Source organism: Haliotis cracherodii, unplaced genomic scaffold (genome assembly GCF_022045235.1).
Source record: "Haliotis cracherodii isolate W230 unplaced genomic scaffold, xgHalCrac1.p SCAF_3, whole genome shotgun sequence".
In the NCBI taxonomy this organism is placed as follows: Eukaryota; Metazoa; Mollusca; class Gastropoda; order Lepetellida; family Haliotidae; genus Haliotis; species Haliotis cracherodii.
Genome location: NW_027266286.1, coordinates 11058260 through 11085319, shown reverse-complemented (window position 1 = coordinate 11085319; position 27060 = coordinate 11058260). Strand labels below are relative to the sequence as shown.

The following is a 27060-nucleotide window of genomic DNA, read 5'->3' as shown; positions in this document are numbered from 1 at the left end:
GCATCAAGTGAATGACGACATATACACAAGTGTAGGGTTATAAGAGAAAACGTGGATGACAACAAGGGAGTAGTAATCGTATTATCGACGGAAGCCGAAATCCGAAAATGCTTAAACTGCATTGATACTTTTTTTTAGCATTAAACTATAACCATCTGGGGTATTTCCAAATGACGACATCCTATGAGCTCCTATGTTCTTTTTTGTCTGTTTGTTTAGGCTGAAGAAATTAATTAACATGCGCCCTTTGTCGAAATCTTTATAGATCACAGTTAACCAATCAGTGTTTATGCAAAAATGCGTAAAACAAATATTGCCTCCAGCTTCCAAGTTTATTTAGCTGTCCTTGCAGACGGTAGCCCAGTCTCTGGTCACGCTCAGTTGCGTTGCGTATCATCCGGGTACTCACGGGGGAAAAAACTCTGAAAACTGTCTAATTTATCAACCTTGCGTGGTTTTGACATGTTCCCTACCTCCTTGGCCTGACTATTTGTATCTCGTCGACTAACAACATTTTTCAGTTTCTGAGGGGACATACCAAGAGCTTTTGAAGCTCGTTTCAAGAATTTATTAATTGCATAAAAAGGCTTTGCTCTTTCTGCTTCACTTCTAACATAACATAATCTGCACCTTATTTTTATTATCCTGCCTTCTGCAGTTGCCTCCCCTTCATTGGCCCATGTGCATGTCCATGTGTGCTGTGTTGTACAGAGCTGGTAGAGAGGTTGCCAGTCTGTGGGGATCACGTACAAGGATGGAAGGATTCTGTCATGGACAGCCTTTGTGGGTAAGTTCAGCTTTCTTCATTGAATTATGTGCGCCATATTGATAAATGCCATGGCTGTTATGGTGATGTCAAAATTAAAGTTTAAATGTCATTTAAGCATTACTACATGCCCATCACCACCAATGTTCCACACATTTTTTTGCAATTGCATATTGAGAGAACTAAACTGAAGTACAAAAGAAAGTACACACCCCACTATTCTGACAGTAAAAGAAGACAGGGAAAACTTTATTGTGATTGTAATGTTTAATGTCATTGTTGAGTCATTTTCAAACATGTTTAGAATGGATTTAAAGATTTGTGGCCACAATAACGTCCATAGGCGGTCACTCATCAAAAATCACACTTGTAGAAATGATGACAGTCCCAGGTATGAAGGCCATGCGAGTGGTCTCAGTACCTCGTATGACCCCCATTTGAGTTAATGCAAGCCAGGACACGCCTTCTCATGGAAAAGGTCAACCGTCGGATGACGTCATTAGGGATCCGCTGCCACTCTTCTCGCAGAGCCTGTTCCAGCTGTGGTATGGTGGTTGGTGGCTGTGCACGTCGTCGCAACTGTCTACCGAGATGGTCCCACAGGTGTTCAATGGGTGACAAGTCCGGAGAGCGTGATGGCCAAGGCAAAAGCTGAATGTTCTGACAGTTCAGGAAGTCCATAGTGAGTCTAGCGGTGTGTGGTCGGGCGTTATCTTGCTGAAAAAGAAACCCCTGCCTTTGCCTCTGCATGAAGGGGATCACCACCGGCTGTAACACTTGGTCCCTGTACCTCTGGGCTGTCAGGGTCTGGTGGAGAATGACCAAATCCGTCTTCTGTTCGCCGCAAATGCCTCCCCAAACCATAACGCTGCCTCCGCCAAAAGGATGAACTTGTTGGACACATGCTCCAGCCAGTCGCTCGCCTCTACGTCGGTAGACTCTCACTCTACCGTCAGCATGATATAGGTTGAATCGACTTTCATCGGTAAAGAGGACTCGTGACCAGTCAAGACATTGCCAGCGTCTGACTCTTCTTGCCCAGCAATGACGGCTGATACGGTGTTGAGCGGTCAAGGTCATCCCACGGAATGGTCGATAAGCCCGGATACCAGCAGCTCGTAGTCGTCTCATGACTGTGTTCCTGCTGATGTGGTGACCTAACGCTGTCGACGCTGTTGATGCCATGGTGAGGAACCTGTTGCACAGGTGTAATGTGCGTATGTACCGGTCTTCTGCAGGGGTCGTCACTCTCGGTCTTCCTCTTCTTGGGTGGTCGGATGTCTGGCCAATCTGGTTGACACGACAAAGGAGTCTGATAATGGTTTGCCTGGTGCAGCCAAGGGTCCTTGGGATGTGACTGTTCGACGCCCCCACTTGGGACATTCCCACGGCTCTCTCTCGCTCCGCCGCTGTTAAACGTGGCATTTGTCTTGTGTTTTTTCGTTGAATGTGTAATGAACGATAGAATCCACTGCCTTTTATACTGTTTCTACGCACATTGCACGTGCAAATAGAGAAAATTGCCATTTTCACAATGTGTGCTTTCGTTGCCTATCATAATGTCAAGGTTACGTTTCTGCGATATGCTCTCAATGGTTTTGTTCATTACATTACGATAGCGCCAAAAATGTAACAACTTTTTCAACCATATGCGTAATATATGATGTTTTAGGGGTGTGTACTTTCTTTTGTACTTCAGTTTATATGTAACAGGCTGATCTAGAATTGTGTCTTGCAACATCATTTTTATGGCAAACAATGTCTTTTTGCAATAACAGTCTGAAGCATAATTATGTTTAAAGCATTTTGGGGGACAATTGATTTTTTTAGACAAAATCCCAGATCCCCCTCAAATATCAAATCTTTAGCAGTCTGGTAGTTGGTGATCACCTTAATTATAGTGACTAGCCTACAGTGTCTAACTAATCACAACTTCAAGATATAGGCCCCATAATTATCAGGATATGTTGACAAATATGTTTATCATCCAATACTCACCAGGCCTCCACAGGAGATATTGTGTGGATTATGAAATTGCATCTCAATGCTCTGCAGACCATTATGAGGTCATCAGTTACCATGACATCACAATCAAATGACACAACTAATCTCCCTGCCACTGAAGCTGGTTACCTGTATTTTGTACACTCAAGACATTGGTTATTGCTGTTTACAAACTGAAAAAAAATTGGGAAAATGATGGTGGATGTAAAATAGAATCTCACCCAAGTGTCTTTTGATATGAGAAATATCTACACTTGTCGATAATGTTTACAAACTTGTGGTGATATATATTTGATATCAAAAGTGAGAGGGTACGTAAAACCTATTTCATTCAAAGTATTTTTCATCTCTCTGTGATTTTAATCGTAGAATACTTGTTGGTTTTAAATGTTTTGGCTTGAACTTCCTGACAATCACAAGTAGCCAGAGGGATGGTGTAAATCCTGCTGGGGTACCATGCAGGAAGCAGATGTACCATAAGTTCCCATGGTCCCTAGTATGGTGGCCTAACTTTGGTTGCTGGTGATCTCTAGCCCAGTGTTACAATGTATTGTTCAGAATAGTCACCTGTTTATAGTAACATGCTAGTTTTAAATCTATATCTGTGATAGTCTAGTGATTTTACTGTCATTAGTCGACAGATTTTATAGTCTATATTTATATCTTATTCCTGTACAACTTGAACTAGTCATGATATGGCTGAAATACTGCCGATGTGACTATAAATCTTACCTCACTCACTCATTGATATCAAAAAACACTTGGGTGAGATTTTCTATGTATTTCACCAGACAACCCATGCTGATAACACTTGGCCTATGACTTGTACAAGGAAATGAGTGTGACGATAGGCTTGGTTTAAATGTATTGCAGATTTGGACAAAAGCATAATGTTTGATAATTTGAATTTATTAAATTTAGAGGTATTATAATAATGAATTCATTCCAATAATGTAAAACTACCAGTATTTAGTATAATAGTTTCATCATTCTTGTGTTGGTCTTGTTGTCCACAAAGAACCATTGATGATATGAAATTTTAACTGATATTTCCCATCACATTTGATCATATTTTGATCATATTGTCAGCCTCTGTGAGTACATAGATAAATTCCTCTCTATTTAAGAATTCCTGGATGGGGTAAGTTGATAGTTGCAGTGTCTCCTGATCACATAGATGTCAGAGTGACAGACCAAGATCACGATTAGGGAACATCTGAGATTCAGACCCATTGCCCCCCAAACAAATTAAATTGGGTGACAGAAAAATCAGAGCATACCTTGAGCATGTGTTGGGTAGAGTCAATATATGAGTAGTAACTCACAGCTCAGGTATGTAACTTAATGTTTCTGTTATGAAATGTGACAACAACGAATATAAGTATTTAGGTGTTACTTTGGGAATTAGGGTCTTTACGTACAGTTATATCTGGGGCACAAAATGAAATTTGAGAGTTTTTTTTATGAATTATCATGGCTCAACTATAAATTGTAAAAAACCTTTATAATGTTTTTTTTAATAAAGTATTCATATTCATACTGTCAAATCATTATGTAGAGAAAATATTATTGCATTGTTTACCTGAGTGTGAAATCATATTCATTAAAATTTTGCTCCATGTACTAAACCATCTCAATAAATCTATCTGTTGAAATAGTACTTAATCTTATACAAATCATAAATACATGTACTTGACATAGCACTCTAACTAACGAGACCAATCTGTAAGTAATATGAATAAGTGCTCCCTACTAAAACTACACATTTTGAAGACAATCCATTTTTTCTTGTGTGTATTCAGATATTTTTACAGGAAACAGCAGCGTTGAAGTGGTATATACCTAGTAACTATTATCGAAAAGATGTAAGTTCACTGTTCGATCAATGACAACAAATTTAACTCATTTATAGTTGTAATAAGCACCCCTTTGTCAATTTTCTAAGTGCAAGGGACTTAATTCATTCTAATGAATACAGTACTCTAGGATTTAACATTGGGTGTACACATATTAATGGTTATAAGCTTACCTAAATACAATTATGGATACACGCTCCTTAAATAACATGGTCCACATCAGTTAAATCCATGCACATATCGTAAGTATAGGAAGCAGAGTTCACATGGATTTCAGCTTCTTTATTCTTGCAATTCAATGTTTCAGTACAGGTGCTAGTACATATATCAGGGGCACAAATGGCCCAGTCATCCAAGGCGCCACGATTCGCTGTGCAGAGGTGCGTCCCTTGGGCATGCCAGAGACCTATGATTGTGGGTTCGCATCCCGGTTCGCCCCGATTATGTTTCTAGGTTTGTCAGCACCATACCCGTGCTTGTGGGTTTCACCGAAGTGGTAAACATCTGAGACCTGCATCACTTCGGCTTTCCTCCCGAATTAACTATAATCAGAGGTACCTGTCTTAACTCCCTTCCAAGTCCCTCCCAAGCAGTGTGCTGAACCTACAGCTTGGCAGGCTTTATCATCACGTTCAACAATACAGGGGAATCTTTATTGTAGCATGGTAGAGGAACTAAGCTTTCTCAAATGTTATATTTGGGATAACACTTCCTTAGTAAAGTACAAAGTCTTATACTTTCTTGGGTTGAGTCCCATCTGGGATTCGAACCCACACTCTCAGTGTGAGGTACAAAATCACTAGCACACCCTCAGTCACCGAGGCTTCCACAAAAATGAAAGTCCAACAACTGGTAGTCTTGATCACATACTTTGTGTACCCCTCTGACCAGTGTAAATTGGCACTGCTCCCATGGCCGAAAGCTATGAATATACAATGTCATTATAAATTATGGAAGTATTCGAATTTGTACTTTACTAAGGAAGTATTATCCCAAATAAAATATTTGTAACATCTGACCACTTGCTAAACTGGATTGTATAGCCATATATCCTTACAATTTAAATGATAATGGCATAGTATCGCAATAGCGTTTATAACTATTTTATTGCAAATACCTTTACAGTCAGAACCTGGGACTTTGACACTTTGTGTTAGAATATGTAGTAGAATATATAAGTATTTGCTTGTCACGCCGAAGACCCGGGTTTGATTCCTGACATGGGTACAATGTGTGAAGCCCAAATCTGTAAAACCAAACTCACTCACTCAATGTAGAGCATGGTATATTCCTAAATATTTTAGTTTGGTACTGTTGTTACATGTTTATAAACATAATAATTGGTTATCTTGTTTTGAAATATACATGTGTATACATAAATGCAATTTGACTGTACATAATATATATTTAAAGATCACTGTATAGTGTATGCTTATAGATATTTTGTCAATAAATCTATACACTGAATCATGTACAGTGCCACAGATTACAACTCTTAACAATAAGTGTATATGTTAACTCAAAAGTAATTGGAAAACTTATTCATTTTGGGGCATTTCATATTGACTGGAATAACCTACCAAAGAATTGATAACAATCTGTTGGGAAAATATATTCAGTTCACTTATTTATTTGAAAGGCTGTTCCAAAGTCTACAATTGTATTTGTGGTAATGGCTTGAATACAATAAGCAGAATTGAAAGTGAACCCATGTATTGCCTTTTATTTGTATTTCAATGACAAAAAACCTGGAACATCAATGGCCTGCTATTTATTACAGTAAAAGAGCTAGGGATGTATTTTGGAAAAACAATTTCAAAAGCGAATAAAATGGGACCCTATTGATTTTTTTTTATCCTTCCCAAACCTGTCATGTTTTTATAAACACCACACCCCTGTTAAATAAACTTGTTCTTTTATGAATAAAAATCATGACCAATTTAAAGCAAAGTAATCTAACTAGTTCATATGTGCAAATGCAATATATCATGATCGCAACTATACTGAACCGCAAAAGAAACATCACCCCAAGTGACATTGCATGAAAAGTTATCATTTAAATATCTGGGTAATTTTTGTCAAAGTTTCTTAAATTTAACATTACCTTGTCCACTGCTGGTGGCACCAATGCTTGTGCTGTGTTGCCCACTGAAGACGGTCCAGGCGATGACGTGGTGGCAGTATGGCCTGTGGCACTGGAGGTGTCTGTTCGTCAATCGTAGACGCACAGTGTCCGCACTTAGGTGTCGCTGGTGTGTCACCATGGTCTGTCGAGCTGTTTCCGCAGCAGTATCAAAGCGACCTTGAAGATGCTGTCGCACAATCTGACGATCCTGACGTCGGGTGGTGACCCTTGGTTTTCCACTAAGTGGTCGGTCATCTGTAGTTTTGGTGGTCTGGTACCATTGCTGGAGCCTGTATATGGTCCTTACGTGGACTTGAAATGCATTGGCTACTTGCCAGGCGGTTTGTCCAGCTTGCAATCGTCCAAGGGCTTGGTGTCGCTGATTTCTTGTCAGTCTTGGTATGTGGTAGCAATTCAATAATGAATGAATGTTACCGATCCAGGTGGATTTTTATAGGGCAAGAAATGGGGGAATGCATGTGCATTTCAATTTGCACGGAACTCACGTGCAGTGGGTTACCATGGCCATTGCCGTGATGCGTTTGGGCGATCGGTTTTATTGTCATCTGCTTTGTTTTTTAATCCTCAAATTTCATTTTCCGGACAAGGTCATGTTAAATTTTAGAAACTTTGACAAAAATTACCTAGATATTAAAATGTTTTCATGCAATGTTACTTGGGGTGTCGTTTCATTTGCAGTTGAGTATATTTACTTTTATTAAGTCTCCCACTAGTAATATACACCCTCATAAAAAATAAAATATTATATATCAATTCCATGTCTACATCTCTATTTGTACTTGAAGCCAGCTGCAGTTTTAACTCCACGGCATAATGACTTTCATATAAATAAACAATTGACATAGCTATTTATTCTTATTTTTATTTCGACTAACTTTGTGTGGAAAAGCTGGAATAAATCTGTAAAACATAAATCAAAAAAGTGTCGCTTTAATCATCAGTTATCAGTGAAATACAAGTCAGTTTGGTCTCTACAAAGCCAGAACATTAGTTATGACTATATTAACATGAATCTGGAACATTTATGATTGCAATTTAGGACTTTTTACTGATTTGCTGCCGAATGACTGAGCAGTTCTAGATAAATACATGCCTATTTTCCCAAGCCTTGATAAAGAAGACGAGTCCACCTGTCGTCTCATTAAATGTTTTTCTGTTCCAGGATACAAACCTAACATGGTACAATACTTGGCCAGAGTTGACCAGCTGCTTCCAGGACACACTCCTTGTGTGGATCCCATGTGGATGGCTGTGGCTGCTGTCACCACTTTACGTGTTCTACCTCACATCACAAACTGATGATGTCATCAAATTAAGCCTTTTATTCATAGCCAAGTTGGTATGTTTTGTAACACAAATTCACACATTAATTGTTTGATAGGCATTACTTAGAAGTTGTTGGATGACAAGATAGACGCAATCCTATTGATAACAACTAAGTTGTTATCAATAAAATTGTGTCTATCTTGAAATTCACACATGTCATTACCTTTTCATTGACTTTCCTATAATCAAAGCACAGATGATGATCTATCGACTACAAAATGGGTTTTTTATAACAATAAGATGATTTATGTATTTGACTGATCTCTATAACAATTTTATTATTTACCATTTTGATAAAAACTTGGTACTGAATGATATTCACAGTAAAAGTATTATACCTTAGTGATTAGTGATGTACTTAGTGATATTCATAGTATTATAATACTTCCGAGGTAGAGTATAACATGACATTTACACTCATTATAGAGGCCATAACTGAGGCTTGATATGAGGTGAGGTGAGATGAAATGGGGTTTAACGTTGCCTCCAAGATTATTACACTTATATATATATATATATAGCGATGTGCATGCATGTGTGTGTGTATATGTTTGTGTTCGGCTGCTTGTACTAGTCCGGACTGATGTTGATTTATAGTGGTAGCCAAATGAAATACCATGCCGCAGTTGAACATGAATACCCCACTCAGACACAGTATACTGACTCCGAGCTGACCAGTCCTTGTTTTAGTTCCTTAATGCCGAGTGCCAGACTGGGTAACAACAAGTAACACCTTTAACGTCCTTTGGTATGATGCGGCCGGGGATCAAACCCCGGACATTCCGCTCTACCACTAGACCACGGAGGCAGTCGCTTGATACGAAGTAGTATTCAAACTATACAGGTTATAACAGGCTTGGTACTTAGTGATATTCACACTCTACAAGTTATAACAGGCTTGTACTGATATTCACACTATACAAGTTATAATGGCCTTGTACTGATAATCACACTATACAGGTTATAACAGGCTTGTACTGATATTCACACTAAACAGGTTATAACAGGCTTGATACAAAGTCATATTCATAGTATTATAACATGACTTGCACATGTTAACTGGTACCCATTTTCATTCACTCCAGAAAAATATTGTTTCACTGGCAGATAGCCTTGGGGTTTTTAAGCTATCCACTCTGCAGTGAATTACAAATGGAATATCTATCTCTTCACTATTGTCAATACATTACACATTATGTGGGAATATCACTACATCATTTAGCGTGAAGATCCAGGTTAGAATAGGTCTTCTTAAACCCATGCATGCCGTAAAAGGCAACTATGCTTGTCGTAAGAGGCGACTAACGGCATCGGGTGGTCAGGCTCACTGACTTCACTGATGCATGTCATCATATCCCAATTGTTTGGACCGATGCTCATGCCATCAATCACTGGATTGTCTGGTCCAGACTCGAATTTATTTACAGATCACTGTCATATAGCTGGACTATGCTGACAAAACACACAAACAAACAAACATAATTTGGCAAAGGCACCACAAAAATAAAGGAATTATATATTTGACAGCTGGCAGATGAGGCAAACGTTACTTTTTTTTACCCAATGCATTCGGTTAAACATTGGTTCATTTCAGCTCAACAATACCTGATAAGCAAGTAACCTGAGGTGTGTTCCGATTGATTTCTCAGTAGGGTACACAAGCGGGCTTTATGAGCGGGCTTCTTAGAAATTAATCTCCTGCTCCTTAATCAATCACAAGCTGATGTTATTATGTAAGGTGAGATAACAGCTGGGACCCGTTCCACAAAGAGATCTTAGCGCTACGACTGTCATAAGCCTATGTTAAAGTATGGGAGTTACGATCATCTTACCGTTAAGATCGCTTTGTGGAACAGGGCCCTGAATCTGTTTTATGTTTATGTCTTTTTATCATGCTTATTATTCTCTTGTAGTTCACATCTTGTCTGTTGATGGTGACCACTCTTGTGAACATGATACAAGTTTTCAGCCATCACCATGACAACCAGTCTCCTTCCTATTTTACTGCTGACGTCATCTCACCTATCATCCTCTTCTTCACATTGGTAAGTAAAATATACACCTGGAAAAGAGTTAAACGCCCATCTGCCTTTTTCACCAAGAAGTTTGAAAATCTGTGCACTGGCCCCAAATCTGAGACACTGAGAAATTAGACATGATACTGTTTCCTGAAAGAGTAATTCCTTGTCGATTATTTTGGACAACAATTATGACATTTTATAAAGTCGTATTCTAATTATGGTGGACATTTCATTGAGTGTATTATTGGCAAAACTGGTGTGTGACCAGGGTGTCAGTTGTTAAAAATTATTTTTATGCCCCCAACATGACTTTCTGTGAGTCCTATGATGAGACTGTCAATAACATGTAAAGCTGCCATGTGCCTAGATTACTGCTTTAACCCTCCTCCTCATACCTCCAGTGAGATGTCTGATGCACTTCTAGGGTAGGTTTGCCATTCTCAGTGCAATGCGAGTGACAGTTCCTGTATATTGGCTACGAGTGGGTCCTGCTTTTACGCCCCAGGATATATATGACAGATGCAGGTCAAGGGATGGTTGTGAAGGCATTCTGTTGGAAAGACTGAAAGTTACCTCTTGTGAACAGTGTGGTCTCGCATTGTCGTCCAGGTCTGGTAGCCAGTGAGTGCTTATAAATATACATGATACATGGTACAATGATCAGATTCAGAATTTGAAGCCATTTACCTGTCACCCAATTCCCCTGCATAGTGACCACTCAGCGTCCAGTCATGGAATGGCCGACCCCATCATGACTGATCCTCCACCAAAGTGGACTATGGGACGAATGTTCTGTGACATGCAACAAGAACCTGATCTCATCTGCCTGGTGGATCTTCCTCCATATCCTCAACGTTTTGTCAAACGCCATCCCAAATAGACACTGCAAGGAACTGAGAGCATATAGGTTGCTTGATCACCCTGCTTATCCTGTTGCATTGAGTCGACTTCTCAAGTCCATGATGACAGTTGTCTGTGGGGCATTCAGTTCTCCTTCAGAAAGGTGATTGTGCTTGTAGGTTGGCTGGTTTGTTTGTTGTTTAACACTGCACTCAGCAACATTCCTGCTATATGACGGTGGTCTGTGAATAATCGAGTCTGGACCAGACAGTCCAGTGATTGACATCATGAACATTGATCCACGCAATTGGGATCGATGACATGTATCTACCAAGTCAGCGAGCCTGACCACCCAATCCTGTTAGTCGCCTTTTACGACAAGCATTATAAGTCGCCTTTTACGGCAAGCATGGGTTGCTGAAGTCCTTTTCTACCCCGGATCTTCACGTGTCGTGCTTGTAGGATTGTAGGATTGTCCCTAAACAAAGTGAAGCAGGTTGTAATCTTCGCATGCTAGCATCACACAAGGACCTCCAGACCTTGGATGGCCCTTTACCTCATTAACTAGCTGATATTTCTGTGCCAATCTGCTTATAACCAAATTGTGGTAACGGAGCTGACCAACAATGGTTGTGGTTTATTCGAGATTAATTTCCTCAAAATGCTATTCAATTTCACTTTCACAAAATGAACATCTTGTCTGTAAGAAATAAGTTCGACTGGTCTAAAGTATTTTAGTTGTAAAACACACCTCACTAAGAAAATGTGATATACCGTATTCGACGTAATAAGCGCCCAGGCGCTCTCAAAATTAGAAATAGGGGCTGTTATTAGAATAATATTTTGATGAAAAAAACAGAGTTGAAAGATAAATTTTGTGGTTTATGCTGACAGCCTGAAATATTTATATACCACATATATATTTTTCCAGAATTTAATTGCCCATAATTAAGGATGCATATAACACACCAGTGCGTATTATACACGAATAAATAAGTCTTTTGTACATTGATCAATCGGAAGGGGTGCTGATTGGGATTGTTCACTAGCCAATATATTAAGAAATATCGCTGTGGGCACTTATTACGTCGAATACGGTAATCAAGAATAGACAGTAATTCCTTTGGAAGTGCATTGCTCATACACATAAACACTGTGAATGTTATACCCAGGATGTACATTACTGCTGACATTGCTGTGCTGTTGGCTGTAGGTGTTGTCCTGTGGCCTATCTATGCTGGAGAGGAAGAAGGGCTTCATCACTTCAGGCGTGCTGTTCTTCCTCTGGCTTTTCCTGGTCCTCGCCGGAATTATCCCCTTCTACCACATCATCATACAAAAGGCAGGCACTGAGCTTTTCTGACAAGGGCTAACTAATTAAATGTTGTTGGTTTATATTATTACTAACTAATCATGGGCTGATAAGCAAGGTAGCTTTAGTTTTATAAACAATATTTTTGTCTACATAAAGGTGGTTCTACATGCCAGATATAAATAGCCTAAAGATGCCCTACAGGTTTCATTTGAGGTACTGGTAAATTATGTACTATAAGTTTTAAATTCAATGGAACATTGCAGATTCATTTTGTGTTACAATAGCTGTTTAATATTTTCATTGTTTCATACATGTTCACCAGGCATTCTGCAGTTTGGCCTGTTCGACTACTACTCTCCATAGTACTGACAGTACAACTACTTCTATACATATTTCAGCTGTATTAAAACAGACATCTTGCAGTGCCCCAAGTTCTATTGCAACAATATGACACATACTAAAACAACTACTTCTGTACTCATTTCAGACATGTTCAACAGATATCCTGAAGTGTGCCATGTTCTACTGCTACTATTTACTCATCATAGTACAACTAGTTCTACACTCATTTGCAGAGAAGAGGAGTAAAACTTACATAGCAACAGTACGATACTCTTGACATTCCTGAAAATGAATTCTCTGAATTCATTAAACTCATTAAGTACACTGTACTATCTCCCCACAATGTCAAGGAATGCATTTTATATCATGATTTACCAGGTAACAACAAAGTGAGTGAGTGAGTTGGGTTTAACCCCACTTTTAACAGTATTCCAGTTATATCACGGTGTGTCAGCTTAATGTGGGAGGAAAGCCCAAGGTGATGCAGGTTAACCACTTCTGTGAAACCCATGAGCACGGGTATGGTGCTGACAAACCTAGAAACATAATCGGGGCGAACCGGGATTTGAACCCGCAATCATAGGTTTCTGGCGTGCCCAAGGGATGCAACTCTGCACAGCGAATCGCGGCACCTTAGACAACTGGACCACCCGTGCCCCCAACAACAAAGTATTTATGTAGGTTGTTCCTAGCACAGAACATCACCATACACCTTCAATAGGTTTCTATTTCAGAAAATGCCTATGCCTAATGGTATATTAGGAGTTACTCTTAAATGTGACAATTGTCTATTAGGGGATTGTGTTATTTCAATATTTGTTTACATAGTGTTATTTTGCCAATCTCATTTAATTCAGATCTTAGTTCTTGCTATCGCTAAACAAAGATCTGAGGACATCCCATTACAGGTCATGTCAGACCGACCTTTCATCTCACCAATCAAAGCGTCACTTACCAGATCATGAAAGTGACAGTCGGAATGTGTTTTCTAATCATGCAACCTCGAAAACGTTAACACGGGGTATTCTGAATGACAATTACATCCTGTAAGACTGGTTCCATCAAAACTATCGTCTATCTTGCTTCTGTGGGATAAACAATTGAATGGAGGAGGCTTTGCACACTACATGGGAAGCCCTGCCATACAATCGCAAATATATATTAGACATTCTGGAATGTTCGTTTGTTCAATTTTCAAAATTTTAATCGAGAACTCTGTCCACATATTTTTCAAGTGTAGTCTGAAATGGAAGTCGCCAGGATAAAACGTGTGATGTAAAGCTCGATAAAGCTGCTTTCTTATAGACTGATGTCGACTTCTTGTTAGTCGTTTCAGTGGTCGGTCAAAAATCACGAAGGGTCGTTCTGACATGACCCTTAATGGAATGTCCTGAGATCTTTGTTTAGCGGCTTGGAGAACTTACATCTGATTTTAATGAGATTGCTATTTTGCTTTCAATACATACATTATGTTCATGCCTTAAACCACAATTCTACCATGGCATCGAAGGATGGTCTAAGTTAATTGGTTAATTCTACTATTTTTAAAGTGGTTAATGAGTGATATCCACTGATTTTAGGGCTGCTTCATATTGCAATCACTGCATTCAGATTCTTTAAGACATTTACTGGTATTTAATCAATGTTGAACCGCTTCAAAATATATAACAGAATAGGTTTATCTCCTGAGTACATCATGGATATGGCAAAGAATGTTCATTTACCTATCAATTATATTAATTTTGAAACAACCACCTGACAGTCATTTTTCCAAGATAGATGACATTTAATCGGAGTAAAGAGACATAGCATTGTTTGAGGCTTAAAGTAAGTGTCCTGGGCCCACTTACACAAAACAATCTTAGTGCTAAGACTATTGTAAGCCTATGTTAAAGTATGGGAGTTAAGATCATCTTAGCGCTAAGATCGCTTTGTGCAAGTGGGCCCTAGTTATTAGGCATTGACACATCAGCACATTCTGTCCCCCCACAATGACAGAATGCCATATTCTCCTGATTCAGTAAGAAGTAACACACACCCTCAGGGCATGTATTTTGATAGTCATTGCCTTTATACTTTGATTGAATATCTAATCTGAGGATGAAGTAACATGGCTACAGTAGGCGGTGCCTAGTGGGATGGTGACAGGTTTGCGAGGACCTCCTGCATGTGATTATAGTTTACTTCTTGTGTTCCAGTCTCCAGAGGTGGACGCCTCCTTCTTGTCAAGAGTGCTGTATGAGTGGACAGCTAGGTTGGTAGCAGTGTGACACCCTTTTGCACTATTTGTCTGTCCATTCTGTCTAAACCCACGACCCATCCTTCTTGTCCGAAGATTTGTATGAGTGGACAGCGAGTTGGGAAGCAGTGTGACACCCTTCTGCACTATCTGTTTGTCGGTCCCTTCTGTCTAAACCATCAACCCATCCTTCTTGTCAAGAGTGCAATGCCAGTGGACAGTGAGGTGGGAAGCAATGTGTCACTCCTCTACACCATCTGTTTGTCCCATCCTTCTGTCCAAACCCTCAACCCATCCTTCTTGTCCAAAGATTTGTATCAGTGGACAGTCAGCTGGGAAGCAATGTGTCACTCCTCTACACCATCTGTTTGTCCCATCCTTCTGTCCAAACCCTCAACCCATCCTTCTTGTCCAAAGATTTGTATCAGTGGACAGTCAGCTGGGAAGCAATGTGTCACTCCTCTACACCATCTGTTTGTCCCATCCTTCTGTCCAAACCCTCAACCCATCCTTCTTGTCCAAAGATTTGTATCAGTGGACAGCGAGCTGGGAAGCAGTGTGACACCCTCCTACCACATCTGTTTGTCCCATCCTTCTTGTCCACAGATTTGTATCAGTGGACAGCGAGATGGGTAGCAATGTGTCACTGTTCAGGTTGTTGGTTTGTTTACACAGCACTCAACAAAGTTCCAGCTATATGACGGTGGTCTCTAAATAATCGAGTCTGAACCAGACAATCCAGTGATCAATATCATGAGCATCTATCCACTCAGTTGGGACTGATGACATGCTTCAACCAAGTCAGCGAGCCTGACCACCTTCTGCACCATCTGTTTGTCCTGTTCTTTGCTCCATCCTTCTTATCAAGTGTTTTGTATCAGTGGACAAAAACAAGGTTGTCTGTCTATCGTAATAGCCATATCTTGTGTGTCATAACACACTGCCAAACATTTTGTATATACATGTATTAGAAAATTATTTTAAAGAAAATATTCCTCAATACAAGCCAAATAATTCTCATCTCAACAAAGCTCTTGAAAATTATTCTCTGAAATGTTCATAAGAATAATTCTTATTAATAAAATACTTTTTAATTTTTTTTAGAAAAATATATATATTTCCAGATAATGACAGTGATTTATTTTGTTTGAACAATCACAAGTAGTTTGAGAGGTTAATCTGAGACCTGTGAAATCATATTTATTTATAGTATACCATTTTGTATTTGTTTTGGGCAGGCCACAAAAAGGCTAATTACTGTTATATAAACTTGGTTGCAGTCTTGATAATATTTGTGTTATTTTCCTCTCAATATTACTCATTGGTCAATGGAGTACAGCTTCCACACTCTATCTCAATCATTAAGTGATATTTGGAGGAAAGGGAATGCCAAAAAAGTGTATTTGTTTGTTACAGGCTTGTTATTAATGGCTACAAGACCCCTATAAAGGAGAAGGATGTGTACAACATTCATCCAGATGCTGTATGTGCAAGACTGATGGAACCTTTCCTTCCCAACTGGCATCAGGTGAATGAAAATTTTAAAGCAACAAAAAGGTGAGCTATGGGAAGTTATATGATTAGTTGTTAGTTGGTTTGTTGTTTAACGCTGCACTCAGCAATATTCCAGCTATATGACGGCGGTCTGTAAATGATCGAGACAATCCAGTGATTAACATCATGAGCATCGATCCACTCAATTGGGATTGATGACATGCATCAACCAAGTCGGCAAGCCTTACCACCCAATCTTTAGTCGCCTCTTACGACAAGCATAGTCGCCTTTTACGGCAAGCATGGGTCGCTGAAGACTTATTCTAACATGGATCTTTACGGGCTAGAAGTTATATGAACACATATCCATAATAAATGAAAAAAGATGGTACTTGTTGTAACCCTGTCTGGTGCTCGGCATTACGGATACAACAAAAACCAGCTAGCTTGGAGTCAGTATACTGTGTCTGAGTGGGACATCCATGTTAAATTGCAGCATGGTGAGTGAGTTGGGTTTAACGCCGCTTTTAACAGTATTCCAGTTACATCACGGCGTGTCAGCTTAATGTGGGAGGAAAGCCCGAAGTGATGCAGGTCTCAGACATGTACCCAGCACGGTTATGGTGCTGACAAATCTAGAAACATAATCGGGGTGAACCGGGATTCGAACCCACAATCATAGGTTTCTGGCGTGCCCAAGGGACACAACTCTGCACAGCAAATCGCGACGCCTTATACGACTGGGCCACCCGTGCCCTCTTGCAGCAGGGTATCTCAGTTGGCTGGTATTATGAAACTGACATAAATCCAGACTTGTATGCAGCCTCACACATGCATGCATGTCACATGATAACAGCAAGAAGAAGAAGAAGTGGAATAGTCAATTTTTATGGCACTATACTCCTTGCATAAGCATGCTCAATGGACAAGTGTGCACTGAACATTCATTCTCAGCTCTCCGGGGAGTACCAGAAGGTTAACAACCACATAACCATCTAATCCTACCGGGTACCCATTCACTGCTGGGTGAACAGAGGCCCATTTCAAACAAAGTCACTTTCCCAAGGAGACACCACATGTGTTACATGTCCTTCAGTGTGGGGCAGGACCGAAGCCCTGGAAACTCTCATGAGTGAAATAATCATGATTAACAACATTAAACCCCATTTCACCTTTCCGTGACCCTTCTAGTCAGACCCATGTGATGAGTAGTATAAAATCAGTGGTGGCAGACCCTGCTGATGTAAGGTTACTATATCAAATAACACAAACAGTTGCCAGCAAGCTTGTGACAACGGAGTGCCTTAACAATTAGAGTAGGGCTGTGCTGGGGCTGGTAACTTGGGTATCCGGGTATCCGGGTATCTGGGTCGGGTGGGTACTGAGTAGGGACCGGGTTCCCACAGGAAAGCCCAGACCCATGGTTAGTCATGTGATATATTGTTTAATGACAAAAATTATATAGAACTCTATGAATCCACTACAAGTCATTAATGTTCACATTTCTTTCTAACTCTGCACCCATTCCTTTTGATTTTCATATGATTGAATAAAGAACTTAATTCAACTTAAGTGTATGAATGACCAGATTGTTTAATACATGAATCTAAATACGTTTTGCCAGGGCTATGCTAAAAATGTTCCCAATCTGACATTTTGAGACATCTCCTGAGACCTGCAGTATAGGTACCCAGGTAGGGTGGGGTATCGGGTGGGTATACCGGGTAGGGTTTGGTAATCGGGTGGGTATACCGGGTAGGGTCGGGTAATCGGGTGGGTATACCGGGTAGGGTCGGGTAATCGGGTGGGTATACCGGGTAGGGTGGGGTAATCGGGTGGGTATACCAGGTAGGGTGGGGGTAATCGGGTGGGTACCCGGGTAGGGTCGGGTAATCGGGTGGGTATACCGGGTAGGGTGGGGTAATCGGGTGGGTATACCAGGTAGGGTGGGGTAATCGGGTGGGTATACCGGGTAGGGTGGGGTAATCGGGTGGGTATACCGGGTAGGGTGGGGTAATCGGGTGGGTATACCAGGTAGGGTCGGGTAATCGGGTGGGTATACCGGGTAGGGTCGGGTAATCGGGTGGGTATACCGGGTAGGGTCGGGTAATCGGGTGGGTATACCGGGTAGGGTGGGGTAATCGGGTGGGTATACCGGGTAGGGTGGGGTAATCGGGTGGGTACCCGGGTAGGGTGGGGTCATCGGGTGGGTATACCGGGTAGGGTGGGGTCATCGGGTGGGTATACCGGGTAGGGTGGGGTAATCGGGTGGGTATACCGGGTAGGGTGGGGTCATCGGGTGGGTATACCGGGTAGGGTGGGGTCATCGGGTGGGTATACCGGGTAGGGTGGGGTCATCGGGTGGGTACCCGGGTAGGGTGGGGTCATCGGGTGGGTACCCGGGTAGGGTGGGGTCATCTGGGGGGTACCCGGGTGGTAAATTTGGACTCGTCACAGCCCTAATCTGTGCCATGATCCATTCACTGGTACAGGAGAAAAATATCTCATCTTGTTTGAAGTAGCTTTGAAAGCACTCCAACAACTATTAACCAGATATCATGGCATATATATAGTATCTTTCCATGAAAAGGTCAAAAGTCAAGGTCATGACAAAACTATTGATGCAATCATCACTAAACTTGGTACATACCTTGTACACAATGGGGTATTGTTTTGAGACGTTTTGTTTAAGATTAGTCCAAGGTGAAGGTCAGCTTTCAGGTTTTCGTAAAATATGTTTATATCCTTGTCATTTTCTTAAGCATATTTGGGGGCATGGGTGGCCAAGTCGTCTAAGGCGCCGCGATTCGCACTGAAGAGTTGCGTCCCTTGGGCACGCCAGAAACCTATGATTGTGGGTTCGAATTCCGGTTCGCCCCAATTATGTTTCCATAGCCGTGCTCGTGGATTTCACCGAAGTGGTAATTGTCTGAGACCTGCATCACTTCGGGCTTTCCTCCCACATTAAGCTGACACGCCGCGATATAACTGGAATACTGTTAAAAGCGGCGTTAAAACTTACTCACTCACTCACTCACTTAAGCATATTTACGTCTAAAGGTATGGAACTTTATGTTTACAAGAATATTAACCAAGCCTCCCACATGACATGCCAATTGCATTTATGCCAAACATCAAGGTTATATATGAGGTATTTATTAAATGTAAATTATTTTGTGTCATACTTTCTCTTGAATATGGCACAAAGATTACTGACATTGGAAGACATCCTACAATGGACTTATCCAGATGGTCCTGGGAAATTCTTTTGATACATACTGTGAAAATATCAAAATTCTTTCTAAAAAATATCAATGCATTTATCATCACCTAGTATATACCTTCCTGAGGAGGGGTCCTGGCTTTGGTTAAGGTTATTATTCAGAGCAGTATTTACATTGTCTTGTTTAGTGTGTCGTTGTTTCCAGCATTCGGAAATGCTAGAAAAATGATTTTTGACGTTAAAAAAGGATTAAAAAAATTCACAGGCTGTTGCTATTGTAATATAGAGTAACTACCAATTGATCTACCAGTGATTGGAAGTATTTCAGTCACAAGAAGTCCTATCGTCAAGTTTACAGGGAAAAAAATTGAACGAAAACAGTTTGTTCACATTTATTATAAGTCCAATGATGGCAGTATGAAAAGGACTAGAGGAAATATAGCATGTGACTTTGTTCTAACATAACAAAATGATGCTGCGTTTGTTTTGTCAACACTGCTCCCATGATGCATGTTACATTACACTTGCATAGCCATGTCTGTATTAGGAAAGTTCTTTACACTTTAGAGAAAGGGAGTAAACATTTATTTGTTTAGATAGATTGAATTACCGAAATGCCCAAGCTATGGAGTTTTCAATTCATACCATCAAGTCTATGGATTGATAAATAGAACAATAAGGTTTAAGGGTTGTCTCAAAAACAAAACGAGACGTAAAAGGGTAAAGTGTACAAGCTTTATGTTCAGAAGGTACCCTCGACTCGTAAAATTCAGAAGGAAATTAAAGATACAATTAGTGGCACCCGGTCATGTAGTATGCCAGTCAGACATTGTGAGCTCAAACCTATTGTGCCTCTTGGCTAACTGTGAAGGGCTCGTGGCAAAACATAACACAACATTCAAACTCACACATTTCAAAGGGAGGATAAATGCAGTCTTTGCTAGACATCAGCCTTGTTGAACCAGTTATCATACCTTTGGGTGATAAAACAGATTCGTATTCGTCTACAAAGAGAAACCATCTGTAGAACAAAAAATACTTCTTAATTCAAAAACCACAACCTTCCAATACCCATCACGTTTCATAGCTTTTAAATGTTCCATCATTTTTCCAACAAATATAATGCAGTACATTTCCTTAATTGCTACCCATCAAAGCACATGTCAATTGAGTATAACAACAGAAATATTTTGAGACCACCCCCAACGCGGTGACATTTGCACCTGGGAGAATGCACGGGACGGTGTGAGGTCATCACCTTGGGACAGGTGTTAGGTGATTACCCCAGGTTATAGGTCATTTCATACATGCATGACAACACACAAATATTTTCTAAGTTTATCATCATTTTACCCGTAAAAGTACATTTTAAGGGTAATCACAGTGTCAGTTAGGATAAGCTAAATTAGGTCAATTTGTGTTACTTTGATATATGCTATTTTCATAGCCTTATGACTTGTATTTATTAAATGATGCCAGAAAAGCATTTTTTCTAGCATTTCTGACAGTACTTTAATGGAAGCAAGGGACATTCACTTTTTTCACATTAATTTTGATGTTTGACAGTTTGTTTTTTTGCAGGAAATCTGACAAACAAAAAGAACCTTTTCAGAAAGGCAAGTCTTCCATCCATTTCACCAACCATCACACGTCAGATGAGTCAACTCCACTCCTGCGCTTCAAAAGTCACTCTTACAATGCAAGCCAAGAGGAAAAAGTATCCCCTCCAACGAAGAAGCCCAACAAATACCCATCTCTTTTGTGGGCCCTGGTGAAGACGTTCGGCATTCCAATTCTAATCAGCCATGTACCCAAACTAGTTTATGACTTACTCCTCGTGTTTACACCACAGATACTGGGGTAAGTTCACCTTGACATACAGCTATATACGGAGTGAACAAATGTGCAGGAATTATTAGGGTTCATACATTGTATAGGGGACCTGATGGGGGTACACTGCTTAGTTTAAAGCAACGAAAATAACACTATCCTAAAAGTGAGTCTGTTGAAGAGAGGGTTATCTGTTATTTCTGTCTGTTGAAGAGAGGGTTATCTGTGATTCCTGTCTGTTGAAGAGAGGGTTATCTGTTATTTCTGACTGTTGAAGAGAGGGTTATCTGTTATTCCTGTCTGTTGAAGAGAGGGTTATCTGTTATTTTTGTCTGTTGAAGGGAGGTTTATCTTTTTTTTCGTTGAAGAGAGGGTTATCTGTTATTTCTGTTTGTTGAGGAGAGGGTTATCTGTTATTTCTGTCTGTTGAAGGGAGGGTTATCTTTTTTTCAGTTGAAAAGAGGGTTATCTGTTATTTCTGTTTGTTGAAGAGAGGGTTATCTGTTATTTCTGTCTGTTGAAGAGAGGGTTATCTGTTATTTCTGTGTGTTGAAGAGAGGGTTATCTTTTTTTCAGTTGAAAAGAGGGTTATCTGTTATTTCTGTCTGTTGAAGAGAGGGTTATCTGTTATTTCTGTGTGTTGAAGAGAGGGTTATCTTTTTTTCAGTTGAAAAGAGGGTTATCTGTTATTTCTGTCTGTTGAAGAGAGGGATATCTGTTATTTCTGTCAAAAAGATAGATTGGTCGCTGACCTCTGTGTCACAGAGCATATTATCTGCCTCTCTATCAGAGTATAGGTGGATCCAGAGTGGGTGTCCAGGGTTTCCGACCCCTCCCCCAACCTTTTAAAAAACAAATGTGGTATGTTGTAGTCAGTAAAAATATCTGAGAGATGATCTTGATATTTTGGACCCCTCCCTTTTGAAAATGCTGTATCTGCCCTTGCAGAGAGTTGGTGAGCTTCACTGAAGACTCGAGCATCCCAGCATGGAAGGGTTACGTGCTGGCTGTAGCTCTGTTTGTGTCATCAGAGGTCCAGTCCCTGTTCATACAGAAGGTCACATATGATGCTTTTATCTACGGGATGAAGATAAGGGCAGTTCTAATATCTGTTATCTTCAGGAAGGTATGTTTCTTGATAATATGTTGGCAGAACCCAAGCACTGTATACAGCAATTTTAGAAAATATAGTAAACACCAAATTTCATGTTATACGCAACTTAGGATTTAGGTTTAGGCATAAAAGCAGTTTTCAAAATGACATATGACCCCAGCTACCTTCCATATATATAGGCTCAGTGAGTGAGTGAGTGAGTGAGTGAGTGAGTGCACCGCTTTTATGAATATTCAAGCAATATCACGGGACACCAAAAATATGCTTTACACATTTGTACCAATGTGGGGAATCAAACCCGGGTTTTCAGAATGACAAGCAAACACTAGGCTTAGTGACCACACCACCCCCATAGGCCAAGTGCTATATGTATGTTATATATTAACACGGCTAAATCCACATGACAAGGATATTTTAAAAACAATTATAATGTGAACAGTGACAGCATTGCAGTGGATAGTTTCACTGGGAATAGGACATGGGTAACATTGTGTGACCTTGGATGGATTGATGCTCCGAATGATTCATTCAATGGGCTGTGAGGTAGCCTTGTGGTTAAAGTGTTGGCTCGTCACGCCAAAAACCCGGGTTTGATTCCCTACATGGGTAACAATGTGTGGCCTTGGATGGATTGATGCTCATTCATTCAATGGGCTGTGTGTTGGCCTTGTGGTTAAAGTGTTAGCTCGTCATGCCAAAAACCCGGGTTCGATTCCCCACATGGGTACAATGTGTGGAGCCCATTTCTGGTGTCCCCTGGTGTGATATTGCTGAAATATTGCTAAAAGCGACATAAAACAATATCACTCACTCACTCATGCAGTCAGCCACTTGTTTGCCTGACCCAACCTCAACTATTTACAGTCTGTCTGAATAATGCTGGAATATTACCCACAAACATTATTTCACATCCTCCCCAAACCCTTTCAGTCTTTAACAATGAACAGCCAAGCCAAGAAGGACTCCACAGTTGGTGAGATAGTCAACTTGATGTCTGTGGATGCTAACAACATCAACATCCTCATCACGTACCTGTTTGCCCTGTGGTCCAGCCCCCTCCAGATCATCCTGGCACTCTACTTCCTGTACCAGACCGTCGGCAACGCCATGTTTGCCGGGCTCGCCATCCTGCTTGTCATGATGCCCTTTAACGCCTTCATCCTGGGAAAAGTGAACAGTCTGCAGCAGAGCATGATGGGAAGCAAGGACAGACGAATCCGGGTGATCAGCGAGGTGCTCAATGGGATCAAAGTGAGTGAAAGGAAACTGGTCAGATAGAATATGACTCTTCTCAACAATATATTTATAGTTGGAATTGTTTTTATTATTTTCAACTGGCTGATACCCTATTTAGAGTATGATGACATTTGTGGCCAAACCATGAGATAAGGGACCTCATGGGTAAAAAATCATATTTTGACTTATATTTTTAAACTACAGTATTTTAGGAACACAAAAATACAATTCACCAGCTTCCAATTTTATTTATGACAGGAGTATATGACACCATAAATTTGGACTCCCATTTTCAGACTTATAACTTTTTATGTAATAAATTGTATTTTGGTAAAAAGTTTTTAGATATAATGTTGGAGTAATTGAAAGTAGAAATGTATGCTGAAATGTTTTGAAATAATGTTTTCTTTACATTTCGAACCAGGGTGGAAAATAAGATATTTCCGTACAGTCATCATACATGGCATATTTTACAGAAGTAAGTTGACATCGTCTTTCTTTATGACATCAGAGCACAATTGTATCCTGTCACCCATAAGGTCCCTTTTCTCCTGGTGGGTCAGATTTATGATATTTTCAATAGTACTCATTTCTGTGACATTCGGAATTACACAGTGTGCCAACTAGTTGTGAATACCAGTTTTACATTTATGCCCCAATAAACCCCAAAATTATTAGAAAATTTCTAAATGTTACATATTTTCACACTGATTTATACCCTGATCTGAAATAATACCCGACTAGATCATTTGCATGTGTCACCTGTTTTCAAGACCCTAAAAAAGACAACTGTTTATTTCTGTTTTCATAAGACACCAAATTAACATTAGGCAATTGTTAAACACATTCTTTCACACTGAAAAAAACCCATATTGACTACCTGCATTCATTTTATGAATTAATGAACTAGGCTCAAATTTATTTGATATTTTTCATCTTCACAATTAAGCTTATTGTAAAATATATTTCTAAACATTCATTCCCCTTCATTTTAATGTCATTTCAGGTTCTGAAACTGTACGCATGGGAGGAATCTTTCAGAGGAAAGATTGAGAAAATACGTAACATGGAGATTCACTTCTTGTGGAAAATTGCTCTTTACTTCTCTGCTGTCACCTTTTCCTGGACAGCATCTCCATACTTTGTGAGTACTCCTTCTTTCAGATTGTTCATTCACAACAGCAATCATTAGTAGTTTCCATACTTTGTGAGTACTCCTTCTTTCAGATTGTTCATTCACAACAGCAATCATTGGTAGTTTCCATACTTTGTGAGTACTCCTTCTTTCAGATTGTTCATTCACAACAGCAATCATTAGTAGTTTCCATACTTTGTGAGTACTCCTTCTTTCAGATTGTTCATTCACAACAGCAATCATTGGTAGTTTCCATACTTTGTGAGTACTCCTTCCTTCAGATTGTTCATTCACAACAGCAATCATTAGTAGTTTCCATACTTTGTGAGTGCTCCTTCTTTCAGATTGTTCATTCACAACAGCTATCATTAGTAGTTTCCATACTTTGTGAGTACTCCTTCTTTCAGATTGTTCATTCACAACAGCAATCATTAGTAGTTTCCATACTTTGTGAGTGCTCCATCTTTCAGATTGTTCATTCACAACAGCAATCATTAGTAGTTCCCATACTTTGTGAGTACTCCATCCTTCAGATTGTTCATTCACAACAGCAATCATTAGTAGTTTCCATACTTTGTGAGTACTCCTTCTTTCAGATTGTTCATTCACAACAGCAATCATTAGTAGTTTCCATACTTTGTGAGTACTCCATCTTTCAGATTGTTCATTCACAACAGCAATCATTAGTAGTTTCCATACTTTGTGAGTACTCCATCCTTCAGATTGTTCATTCACAACAGCAATCATTAGTAGTTTCCATACTTTGTGAGTACTCCTTCTTTCAGATTGTTCATTCACAACAGCAATCATTGGTAGTTTCTATACTTTGTGAGTACTCCTTCCTTCAGATTGTTCATTCACAACAGCAATCATTAGTAGTTTCCATACTTTGTGAGTACTCCTTCTTTCAGATTGTTCATTCACAACAGCAATCATTGGTAGTTTCCATACTTTGTGAGTACTCCTTCTTTCAGATTGTTCATTCACAACAGCAATCATTAGTAGTTTCCATACTTTGTGAGTACTCCTTCTTTCAGATTGTTCATTCACAACAGCAATCATTGGTAGTTTCCATACTTTGTGAGTACTCCTTCCTTCAGATTGTTCATTCACAACAGCAATCATTAGTAGTTTCCATACTTTGTGAGTGCTCCTTCTTTCAGATTGTTCATTCACAACAGCTATCATTAGTAGTTTCCATACTTTGTGAGTACTCCTTCTTTCAGATTGTTCATTCACAACAGCAATCATTAGTAGTTTCCATACTTTGTGAGTGCTCCATCTTTCAGATTGTTCATTCACAACAGCAATCATTAGTAGTTCCCATACTTTGTGAGTACTCCATCCTTCAGATTGTTCATTCACAACAGCAATCATTAGTAGTTTCCATACTTTGTGAGTACTCCTTCTTTCAGATTGTTCATTCACAACAGCAATCATTAGTAGTTTCCATACTTTGTGAGTACTCCATCTTTCAGATTGTTCATTCACAACAGCAATCATTAGTAGTTTCCATACTTTGTGAGTACTCCATCCTTCAGATTGTTCATTCACAACAGCAATCATTAGTAGTTTCCATACTTTGTGAGTACTCCATCCTTCAGATTGTTCATTCACAACAGCAATCATTAGTAGTTTCCATACTTTGTGAGTACTCCTTCTTTCAGATTGTTCATTCACAACAGCAATCATTGGTAGTTTCCATACTTTGTGAGTACTCCTTTCAGATTGTTCATTCACAACAGCAATCATTAGTAGTTTCCATACTTTGTGAGTACTCCATCCTTCAGATTGTTCATTCACAACAGCAATCATTGGTAGTTTCCATACTTTGTGAGTACTCCTTCCTTCAGAGTGTTCATTCACAACAGCAATCATTGGTAGTTTCCATACTTTGTGAGTACTCCTTCTTTCAGATTGTTCATTCACAACAGCAATCATTAGTAGTTTCCATACTTTGTGAGTACTCCTTCTTTCAGATTGTTCATTCACAACAGCAATCATTAGTAGTTTCCATACTTTGTGAGTACTCCTTCTTTCAGATTGTTCATTCACAACAGCAATCATTAGTAGTTTCCATACTTTGTGAGTGCTCCTTCTTTCAGATTGTTCATTCACAACAGCAATCATTAGTAGTTTCCATACTTTGTGAGTGCTCCTTCTTTCAGATTGT

At 39.8% G+C, this 27060-nt stretch overlaps 1 protein-coding gene across 1 annotated transcript in view; it reads left to right on the top strand.

Moving 5' to 3' along the window:
- The first annotated feature begins 685 nt into the window (after window positions 1–685).
- The window catches only part of LOC139473641 (multidrug resistance-associated protein 1-like), a 55740-nt gene continuing 29365 nt past the window's right edge, over window positions 686–27060 (top strand). The window contains exons 1-11 of the mRNA XM_071256319.1: window positions 686–787; window positions 7935–8111; window positions 10012–10143; window positions 12173–12301; window positions 12762–12878; window positions 14815–14870; window positions 16272–16412; window positions 21154–21432; window positions 22351–22528; window positions 23447–23767; window positions 24759–24896. Coding sequence (XP_071112420.1) covers window positions 686–787; window positions 7935–8111; window positions 10012–10143; window positions 12173–12301; window positions 12762–12878; window positions 14815–14870; window positions 16272–16412; window positions 21154–21432; window positions 22351–22528; window positions 23447–23767; window positions 24759–24896 — 1770 coding nt within the window. The remainder of the gene's footprint in view (window positions 788–7934; window positions 8112–10011; window positions 10144–12172; window positions 12302–12761; window positions 12879–14814; window positions 14871–16271; window positions 16413–21153; window positions 21433–22350; window positions 22529–23446; window positions 23768–24758; window positions 24897–27060) is intronic.